Source organism: Leishmania panamensis, assembly GCF_000755165.1.
Source record: "Leishmania panamensis strain MHOM/PA/94/PSC-1 chromosome 34 sequence".
Taxonomy (NCBI): Eukaryota; Euglenozoa; class Kinetoplastea; order Trypanosomatida; family Trypanosomatidae; genus Leishmania; species Leishmania panamensis.
In genome coordinates this window covers 891,986-903,326 of record NC_025881.1, presented here as the reverse complement: position 1 = coordinate 903,326, position 11,341 = coordinate 891,986, and the positions used below count along the sequence as shown (strand labels likewise).

Sequence of the window (11,341 nt, the reverse complement as noted above, 5' to 3'; positions counted from 1 at the left end):
GAGGCCAAAGAGCAGCAAACGAAAACAACAGGTGCGGAAATGATAAATCAGAACAGACAAAAAGAAACTAAGATGAAATGTCAGCCTTTTCAGAAAAGTCACACCCACGCGCGAGAGGAGTAAAGGGGAGGAATATGTTCACGATGCTTGCATGTCAGCGAAGGTAGACACATGGAACGAGCTTCGGATGTCGACACGAGTTGTCTTCCTCCGCTGGTGGACAAAGGGGTACTATTCAAGAGGATGCAATTGCGTGAGATTCCCTCCAGTTGATTGCAGGTGCGACCTCAGCAGTTCCCTCGGTTTAAGCGTACGACCGGTAGCTCTGTGTTGCGTGTAGAAGAAGGTTTTCCGTGTAGGGAAGGGTTGGCAAGCCGAACTAGGCGTAGCTCACGAACGACTTGAAAGCGAAGCGGACCGTCCTTTCCCTTTCGCCAAAACAGTGTATGGATGCGTGCCGATTGGTAGCCATGTCGTGCATGCAGTGTAATGAACCACCCACGCGAACATTTATGGGTGCCACGAAGGACGGCAAAGCGTGTCATCCGGGTTCACGATACAGTGGCGGCGCCAGCGTAGAAACAGGAAGGACGATAGACAGGAAGAGGGAGAAGAGTAGGTCGTAAGGCTGGTGCGCCGTGATGGAGGATGGCAGCATACTACTGCTGCAGTGCTCCGCTGACAATGCCGCATCGAACGTCACGAGTGACAATGCTGCTATTGAGATGATTCCTCTTCAGTCTTCGGGTCGAGGCAAGAAGCGTCGCGCAGGGCGGCTGCTACTACCGTTGGCGGGAGTTGGAGGACAACAACATACTTCCTGCCTCCGCCGGAGGAAGAAAAGAAACTGATACTCCGCAGTCACACAATGAAGACAGAAAGGAGGTAGTGAGAAGAGAAGCGCAAGTGCGAAATGCTGCCGAGCCAGCGTCCGTTGCTTCCGCCGTCACCCCTCCTCACCTCCGAATGCAACAGGCCACAGCAGCGACTTCCAATCCCACCCAGAGCCCTTCATTCACTTTATCTTCGCTTTATTTCGCTTTTCATTCGACGTCCATAGAGAGGGGGAAGGGAGGGGGGGAGAAGAGGAAAAAGCACAGGAAGTTAAGAGCGAATCATTTTAATCGAGTAGCGGAGTGGGGGGGCTGGCTTACTAGATGGATTCGTGACTTACGTTAGTCTTGGTTCACGACTGTGCCGCCTTCCATTTGTCTTCCCTTACACTTGCCCCTTTCGAGTGCAAAGGAAAGAAAAAGCACAAGACGACAGCGAGCTGGAAAGAAAGAAAGAGCGGCAGATGACATCAGCGATGAAAGAGACGCTCACCCAACAATAAATAGAGGATAGAATGGATGTGGGGGAAGAAGAGGCGAAAGAGGGGGGAAGAAAAACAGAGAACAACACAAATGAGAAATTTTTATCAACGCAGGCGCACGCAAACACACCAACGCCACACAGAGACTCACACGCAAACTGGAAGAAGATAGAACGAGGGGAGAGTGAAAGAAAGAACGCACTGATAAGACTACACAAAAAGAAGGGGCAAAGCTCATGTACCGATCTATACACAACTAGCGAAGCCACGAAGTAAAGAAAGGGAACGCATCCCATGCGAACACACACCAGCAGACCCACACAAGGCCCACGTCGTTCCTTTGAACGAAAAGGAACAGCAACAAATAAGTAGAGGCGAGTAATAATAGTACTAAAGAGAGAACACAGGCACAACGCTGCAGGTCATATGACAAGTGAAATGAAAATAAAAAAAACGAGATGAAAAAACAAAAGAAAGGAGAAGAAGCTCGGAGAGGAAAGAAGAGGGGGAGGGGAGAGGGGGAGATGGGGAGGAGGGGAAGCAGCTAAGAGAGCAAAAGCAAAAAGCGAGGAAAAAGAAAAGAACAGAAAAAGAAAGCGGAGGTGCATGTCCACAATGCATAGAAAAGCTGAGAGGGGGAATCCCAGGTGCACTTGCACCGCCCCGAGAGAAAGAGGCAGTCCACCTAGAGCATCTTCCGCCGCCCTTCGACAGAGCACGGACACCGAAAGAAGAAGAAACATAGAAGGTGATAAACGCGCAGAGGACGCACGGAGTGGCGCGATCGCGTCTCCCCGTGCCTCTTCAGCCATTTCATTACTGATTAGGCTGGAACCTCAGATGAAGTACCATTGACATGCGTTTCCTTGACTAACCTACTCGATTTCGTCCGTACCGTCAATGAGAGGAAACAGCCACTTCCTGCTCCTCAGCAGAAGCGTCCGCTCCTCGACGGACAGGTTCAGTGATGGCCGCTGGCCAACGCCATGTGGCAACCACCTACACTGCTCAGAAGAATCTGCGTCGCTCTTGTCCATAAAAGTGTGAGCAGCACCGGGCGTAGGAAAGCACACGGAAATCGGCGCCGATTGTGGTCGGAAAGGGCTGCTAGCAGCCACAAGTGGCGCCGTGGGCTCGAGGTTCGAGCAGACGCTCGCATCGCTATAGGGTACTACAGTTGGCACAACTGATGTGCCTGCTATCCCTTGCTCTCTCCCCGGAGCTAGCGTCAGGGTACGAGATCGGGACCTCCTTATGCATCTGCAGGCGCGAGTGCCGTCGCCGGTCGTGTTACTTTCAGCGCCGCCAACCTCGGCGGCGAGCCTCAAGTTGTCGAGATCGTCCCCGAGCGAGCTCGGGTCGGGAGCCCGTTGAACGCGATTGCACACCGTTGAGCTCGGTGCAGAAAGCGTTGAAAGAGTCGTCATGCCAGCAACCTCAGCGAGAGAAGGTCTCTTGCAAGGGACAAGGAGCGGCTGCCATGGCTCACGGTATCTCGCCGACGAGCGCTTTCCTCGTACCTTCGGTGGCTCAGCGGCCGGCAAACGGCGCAGATGGGCAGTAGGGATATAGCTCCGGCTAGATGCGGCACTGTCCACCACTTCTTCTACCATGTCCCCGCCCATCGTGTCGAGCCTGTCATTCGGCACGTATGCGTCTGGCAGCGCCGCCTTTGTCTCATTGGGCACCGGTGGATACGAGGCTTCTTGTAGCACAGAGAATGGCGCAGCCGTGGCTGTGTTTTCAGACGGTGGCGCTACAGACTCCACCTCACTACTGCGTGGCCCCACTGTGCTGCAGAGGGCTGCGCTGGAGGGCAAGGTAGGTGGGCAGTAGCCCCTCTCAAACGAATCTTCATTGATGCTCAGGTCGGTGTGGCATGTCGCCCCAACGTCGAGGAGGGCGGTCCCCATGTACGGAAGGGCGACATGCGCACACCGAGTGTTGTGGAGGGCATCCGCGTCAAGTGCGCAGTCGCTCGACCCCGAGTTGCGCAGCAATAACTCGGTCGTGTCCGTCGGTGGGGGAGGCGTGTGCGACGAGAGCACGTCACCCATAGCGGACGGTGTGGAAGGGGTCGCGGCGGCCAGGCTGCCGTAGAGAAACTGACTGCCACTGCTCGTGCTCTCGTACGTACTGGTAAGTAGATCGTCTTCGGTGTCGAAGGCGCTGTTGAAGTAGATCACCTGTGGCCGTACATGAGTCCTACTGCGGAAGGGAGACCAGTGCTCGTCTGCCGCAACCCCACAGAGCGCGGGTTGCTTAACTTCCGTGTGAGCGTCATCGCTGCAGTCGCTCTCGCGTGAGCAGCATCGATCACACGTGCTGTCTTCAGCGTTGTTGGCATCTCTGTGAACGCTGGGATTCTTGTCTCTGTCTGAAGAGTCGCTCGCTGTGGTGGCGCGAAACACTCCTTCATGCATGTGCAAACTCGAGGCAGAAGCACGTGAAGAGGTCGACACTGTGCAGTCAGCGTCTCGTGATAAATTCCAGGAATCACGTCTCTCATCAATCGCTCCCTCGCCGAGGTCCACAGCGAGCGACTCTGCCTGCCCTAGCTCACCAGTAGGGCCTGTGGGCTGCGCCAGGGTGCAAAAGAGCCCTATTGGTGTATGTTGGAGCACTCCCCACAAGCGCGGTCCCTGCAGAATCGAGTTGTGGATCTGAAAGAGAGTGCCAAGAGAGCTACAACTGCTTTCGACTGCACGGTATCTTGCACTCTCACTGTCCGGAACGTCCTGCGGGTCATGCCAGCGGCCTGAGAGAAGCCCATGGCGAGCCACCTCTGCGTCTCTATACCGCATTACACCGTCGTTTTCCTCGCCGGACGAATCATCGACGGAGTGCCGCCTGTGGAGCTGGTGCACCCCGCAGCGCCACCACCGCGCGAGACACCACAGGACAACTGGCAGGAAAAGATACGCGACGCAAACGGTGACCGTGACGTACGTGAGGACACAACGACTGTATGCACGGCTACCGCACAGATCCCGCCATCGCGAATGGTCAGGCCGAGGAGCGTCCTTGCTATCTACAATAGAGCTACTAGACGACAGCTCTGTGCTTTTCGAGTCCGTCGTGACAGACCTTGGATAGTCCTGCTGGCGACCAGATGCAGTGTAGCTGTCTCTTTCCTCATGGTCGAGGCCCTCTACGGAGAGCGCGTCTACTACAACTGGCGCACTGCTCAGCAGCACTGCCGCTGTAAATGAGCACACAACAGGCATGTACTTTTCACTTCTTTCCTGCACTTAACGTGTGGCACACTTTCGAATGATAAACGTGGGGACCACACAACCGCGCAAGTGAAGAAGGGAAGAATACAGAAGATACGCCTACAAAAATGCGCTGATGACTCTCTCAGCAGGTACCACGTGTGTCTGATCTCCCCTATTTTTTTTCCTATCGGTGTGCCTCGCGACGTGCCAGTACTCCCCTTCCCCTTCAACGAGCTGCTCTAGTATGGACCTGTTGCCTGTACCGATGATGAGACACAGAGGAATCCACGGACCAAACCCCACCGACTCACAGGGACTGATGAAAAAAAAATAAAGGGGGGGGCTAGAAACCGAAAAGAGAGGAAAACAATTGCGGGAATAGAACGACCCGACTAGAGTTGCCTGAGACCTCGCACAGAGTGAGAAAAACAAAAAGAAAGTCAACGGTGCTACGGGCACGCGGTAGACGAAAAAGGGTGGGGCAACGAAAAATATATACATTCAGAATGAACGAAGATCCAGACACACCACAACCAACAAAACAAACGCCCGCGCACACACCCTCTCTTACGGAAACCACGTGATAGGAGGACCCTGCAGAGACAACACCATGCGCGGAAAACTAGGACAGAGGGAGGGAGAGGAGAACGAAAAAAGGAGTATCCTGAGAAGCTCTGGTTTAAGGGCGCTCTTTCTCACGAGAAGCTGTGTCCTTTTTCTTTCGGTTCGTTTTGTTCGTTGCAATATCGTCGTTTGGGAAACAGAGAATCTGGTAGCCGTGTGGGTTAGAATGGCTGTAGATCGCTATCCACAGCTTGGAGCTGTTCTGTTGCTGACCCTTTTCCTTCCCTTCTTCGCCCGACTCGTTAGTGTCTCTCTTACTCAAAGAAGGCCCTGGAAGAATAATGAAAGGAACGAAAAGGCGAGAAAAGCGAGCCAACCCATAACGGTTCCCGCCCCTCCCAACGAAAGACAAGAAAACAGAGAAATCGACGACGATGCACAGACACTCACACGCACAGGTAATACACAAGAAAGTGAGACGTAGAAGAAAGTTAGTGAGAACGGTGGTACAACCACAACGCAGAGAGCTCCTATCACAGAGGGAGCGGAGAGGGGGAGTGACGAAGATAAAAAATAAATAAAAAGGAGGGCGCCAGCTATAGTGTTCTTCGTCCTTTCTTCATACAGGAGGGCAATTTCACGACGACACGTTAGCTGGCAAAGAGGAAAGAAGCAGAAAAATGTCGAACTCGAAATCCGCTCTCGCACAATGACTACTTCACGTTCCCCGCTCGGAAAATTTGGCGTTTTAGCTTCACCTCGACGCACGCCTCTCTTGGTGCAGTTGATGCTGTTCCGATGCAGAAGATGTTGCTATTCTTTGTGCTTTAAAAAATGTCTGCAGCTCGATAGGACCCCCAAAGCGGTTGTTTCTCTGATTGGGTGATGCTTTGATCTCCTCGTTCACCGCTGCGTGCTGCCGCAAGTGGATTTCGTTAGCGTGACACAGGAGAGACAGTGGCGAATCCACAAAGCGCAAGAGGAAGGAGAGCTCGGCACAGGCACACAACAGGAGATGAAGCGAAAAGGCGTTGTCGGCGGTGAGGCAACGATCGCCTGTTCTCCTCTCTTGTGGACGTATATGGTGTCCAGAGAATGGCGGCAACTTTTCTTCGTTGAGAAAAGCGCGAGCAACAGCGCACACGCACACACACGGTAATATGAACACCAAAAAAAAAAAGAGGGATTGATGGGAAAAAGTACTCAAAAGGGGAGAAAGAGGCCCCCCGCAAAAAAAAAAAAACACAGAGAGGGCGTCCGAAAGGGAAAGAGAGAGAGGGGGGCGGCGAGAGAAAGAACGAAGAACTGACAGGACAATGTGAAACAAGCGAACGACAAAACAATAGCAAAAAAGAGAGACGCGTCGACACTACACGAGAGCAGCCTGAGAAAGTGCGGAAGAGAGAAAAGGGAAAACAGAAATGCTGCAAGAAGATAATGGAACTGTGCCTCCCCCCCACTACCAACGAAGCACGAGTACGAGAACGGGGGGAAGCGGTAAAAGAAAAAAAAAAGTTGACAAGTACGGAGTAGAAATCGTAGTCCCGCTAGGCGGTTCGACTTGAACGACAAAGGCGATTTGGTTCGTCTCGAAACGAGAAAAAAAAACGATAAAGCGACTCGATCAAAATTGAAGAAAAGGGCTTAAAGAAGAGGGGGTCAAGCGTCGAAACAAGAGCGGTGCAAAGTGCCGGTGATGAAAGGAGGAGGTGCAGCGATGAAAGATAAAAGGTAATGACCATAAGCCGGAGACAACCGTCACAGGAGCTGAAAGGGAAAAAAAAATGAACGAACCAAAACGTTCAAATAGTAAGGAAAAGCGACTACTATCGACAGGGGGAAGTGAGTGAAGTGTGGGTGTGTGCGTGTGCGTGGGATAAGCACGGCAACAGCGTGCAGCAAACGACGACGCACGCCGTAATCTGATTGTAAAGAGTGAATTTCCCGCTTTTTCTCTACTTCTGAGCGTGTTATTGTGTACAAGCGGTGTTTTCCCGGGAAGCTATCGGTTGTGCCTCTGTTCCTCTGCGGTCTCCTTTTTCTCACAGGGATGGGAGAGAGGTACTAAGACGGACTCTTCTTCTCGCGCGCGACAGGCGGAAGAAAAGGAAAGAATAGGTCGATGGATAGACCGATGTCTGTGCTGTTATGTATATCACCGCCTCTGGTTGTTGAGTTTTCATACAGGGACACGGCACCACATCCAACCAAGAAGGCAGAGAGGAAAGAAGAGGGGTGGGGGTGGAGAGGCAAAGCCAACGACAACAACAAAAAAAAAGCAAGTCAAGTAAGCGCTGAAGCGCAGGGAGAGAAAGAGGGGCGCGAAGAAGAAAAAGTGAAACAGAATAGACTCTGTGCAAAATATATCAGCAACGAACACACAAAGGAGGGGGCGTGACTTTGGTAAGGAAAGAAATAAGGGAGAAGCAAATCGAAGGAGGACAACAACGAGACAACAGAAACGATAAAAATGAAGCCCGAAGTTTCTCGCCTTTGCTTTCCACTTGCCACACCTGTTGTAGTCCTCCTCTCTGGCCTCTTGGCTGCCTTTGCCTGCGCAAGCGCGTGCTCCTTCCCTTTTTTCTGGTGTACACGACTCAGCTGGAATGGGCTTTGCGCGAAGATTACACCAGCAGTCTCAATTGCGCGCCACAAGAAGAGTACAAATGGAGGAATCACAACGCTACACCGGTGCAGTTGAGCTTGCTCTCTCTCCCCGCTCCTTCTTTCTGGCGTGTTCCCTCCAGTCAACTCACAGAGAGAGGACGTAGAGCGTGTGCGAGGTAGTCCGTGAAAAGAGAGGATGAGAAACCCAGAATCGGAAAAAAGGGGGGGCGATGATGATGATGATGGCAAAGGAGACACACACACACACACACAGCAACGGACAACACGTGGTACGGGGGACGAAAACGAATTACCTGAAGAAGGCGCAGAGCACAGAGGTGACGTTCGCCGTCTGCAGCTCAAAGTAACCCTCCTGCGTCGCTGTGTTGTTGGTGTTGTTGTTGTTCGATTGCAGAGAGAGGCCCTTTCTGCTGCGGAGCGCTCATACACACAAGTGACGCCAAAATACACAAGGAGGAGAAAGAGGGGGTATGACGTGTAGGAGGCACAAAGTAGTTACAATGCTTTTCGGACGTGGCGGTTCTCTGCCAAACAGCAGAACAAACAAAAAAAGAGTACAAGTGCAGGGGGAAAAAAAAACAGGGAAGAGGGGCGCACGGTGTGCTTGTCTCTGTATCGTATACCTCTGGACACAAATAAATACAGTGATAGGGAGGAAGAGGGGGAGAGGGGGCAAACTAAAACGATAGCTCCCACGGTGATGTGTGTCTGAGAGACGCGGTCGAGAGGAGAAACAGCTGACACAGCACCAATCAGGAACACCGAGGAAAAGGGGGGAAGAATCGCAAAGAAAACGAGGGAGGCACGCGCGCTTTAGGGAAATAAGATCGGCAGGGTGGAAAGAAGTAAGAGAAAAAAAAAGCACCGGAATCAACAAGAGAACCGAAACCACCAGGCTACCCAAAGCAGACGAAGCGCAGCTCGAAAGAGAAAGAGCTAAAGAAATGAAAACATGCAGAGTAAAGAAAAGCAGAAAATCGAAAGACAAAAAAAAACTGAAGAAGACTGAGTAGAAAACCTCAAAACCTATACAAGATTGGGAAAAGAAACAAATACAACGCCGAAGACAACTCCGCCTAACCGTTACGCCTGCAGAGAGAGAGAGAAAGGAATCGAAGATCAAAAGACGATGCAGAGTAAAATAACGAGTGAAGAGAGCTCGGAAAACAATCTAAGAAAAGGGGAGGAGGAGCAAGCTGAGTATAGAAGCCGCCGGCGTGCAGTGAGCAAAGAGCTTGTTTTTTTTTTCAAGAGGCGTGAAAGGGAGGGGATGATGGCGGAGGGGTGCACGGCAAGCGGAAGAGCAGTAAAAAGGAAAACAGAGATCGTGAAGGGGGAGTCGCCAACCCACAGAGACCGCCACCAGCCAAGGTAAGACACGGGGAAGGGGTGGAGAGGGGTACAGCGGCGCTTCCTTCCAGGGAGTCAATACTCTTGCGCTGACCCTTACGGAGAGACACAGTCCTATAGGGAAGGGACAGAACACGGAAAAACAGTATACAGCAATGTGTATGTGCACTGCGAAGAAACACCTTAAATTTTGCGTTTGCGCCTTGCCAGAATTCCATGAAAAAAGAACGAAACAGAAAAGAGAGGAAGTAGAGAAGCAAAGGCGCAATCACATGAATACGCACAAGCACAGCAAGGGATCAAGATGCGAACTAGAAATACCAGTTAATCTCCGTTGTGGATAAGATGATCATACACAAACAGAGAGAGGTTGACAAGAAAGGAAGAAAAAACAGAGGAAAGAGCACGTTTGATGAAGCACACACATAAGAGCAGAGCTGAAGTAAAAAAAAAAAGAGAAAACACAAGAGACCAGCAACAACAGAGAAACAAAACAGAGAAATCCACGATACAGTGACTGTGGAAGCCAACACCTTAGAAGAACAACAACGAAAATTAGGCTGGCAGAATGTCGGACAAGCAAGCTGCGTTTGATGCTTCGTCGCCAATTGACGCTTTGAAACCTATGACTTATTCCTTCTCTGTTTTTCTTTTCGCTTTGAGGTGCGTATCGAAGAGCGAAAGCGTCACAGGCGTCTTTTGTGTTGGAAGCGACGGGGGCTGTGAGAGAGGAGGAGAGGCCAGCAGTTCAGTGAGTATGCGATCAAGTGTTTTCGCGGATAATGCTGTGTGAGAACACGAAATGCAACCGACGTTGTACTTCAATGAATCTCTTTACTGATCTTGCTGTGATGTCCTTTACTCCTTCTCTCTCTGCTTAATCCTGCTTCAGACAAAAAGGCTATGATAGGTGTGGGTTTGCTGGCTGCGCAAGCATCACACGCACAGAGAGAGAGAGGGGGGGGGAGGGAGGGGGCGCAAGGGAGGTGGAAAACGAAAAGCACAGTAAGTCAAGAGCAAAGGCAAAGAGAGAGGAAAAGCAAAGTGAAAAAAAACGATGATACGAAGCCGTGAATGGAATGTCTGTATGCTGTGATGCCTTCGTATGGTGTCGCACTTGGCGGGGCTGTGGATGGATAGCAAGTAGTGGCAACTTAAAAAAAAGGAGACGCAAACACACCGAGCGTGCACTACTCAGTGATAATTGCACAGGAAGGAATAGCGAGACAGGAACATGCAAACTGGAAGCTAAAACGGCAAAATTGGAGAGAGTGGTGTTTTTGATTCCGTCCTTTCTTCTCCGGAGGAATACGGGGTGAGGAAATGAAACGAGAAAGTCTTATAGATAAGGTGCACCTTTGGGCACCTCACCTCAAAGTAGTTGGAGAAGGAGAGAGGGGGGGCGGCGTCGTGCGGTGTGGGTGAAGACTCAGCGTGTCTGTGCATGCGAATTGGTACTACGCCTGCGTGCGTTTGTGATTCTACTGAAACAGGGCAACCACACGTCAGCGTCCGCGTCTTGACCTTCAAGCTCGCAAAGAAGAAGCTAGCAAGGCAATAAAGAAGAAAGGGTGAGCAAGGGGAAAAAGTGGATGGTTCCTTTGGCGATGATACGCTTTTTCTTGCTCGAGAAACCGGAAGGAGTGCGGAGGCAGGAGGAAGAAAAAATGGCTTGGTGACAAGGTCTTAGCCTGGGTCGCTCAAGACACACCAAAAGAAGTGGAAGGCGGTACAGATGCTTGCAAAGCGAGAAGAAGAGAAAGCAACGCACACACACAAAGAAAGAAAAGACCAAACTCTGCGGTGGTTTGCTTCCCGATGCGCGTATCGTTGTTGGGAGTATTGGGTTTTGATGGGCAGCAGTGCTCCTGTTGCCGTGCTTGCTTTTTTTCTTGTCCGTGTCTTTCTCAGCCTCTACCTTCCCTTTCCCTTTTTGTTTCTCTCTGCGTGTCGTTGTGGTGGCGGCGGCTCTCTTCACCAGTGAAGGAGGGAGGGGGGAGGGGGGGGGCTTTCGTCTTCTCTGTTTTCCGACTGTGTTGTTTTGGCGGTGCAATACGAGCACGCACGGAGAGCAAAAGAGTACGAAGTAGAACAAAAAAAAAATAAGCCCCGAGAGACTGCGCAGGTGTGTTTTGTTAGGGAGGAGGTCGCTATGCACCTGCGCTGAGTGAAGGAGGGGAAGCAGGGAGTGAAGGACGAGAAGAAAAGAGTGTGTATGTGTGTATGCGTATTGCCAAGTGAAACGCATACACCCTGCAAGGGAAAA

The 11,341-nt window shown here is 51.5% G+C and overlaps 1 protein-coding gene across 1 annotated transcript; it reads right to left on the bottom strand.

Moving 5' to 3' along the window:
- Nucleotides 1-2,190: 2,190 nt before the first annotated feature.
- LPMP_342290 (hypothetical protein) lies at nucleotides 2,191-4,542 on the bottom strand (the record flags this gene model as incomplete). Its single annotated transcript, XM_010704353.1, has 1 exon — nucleotides 2,191-4,542. The coding sequence occupies one exon, from the start codon at nucleotides 4,540-4,542 to the stop codon at nucleotides 2,191-2,193; it is 2,352 nt and encodes a 783-aa protein (XP_010702655.1).
- Nucleotides 4,543-11,341: the final 6,799 nt, after the last annotated feature.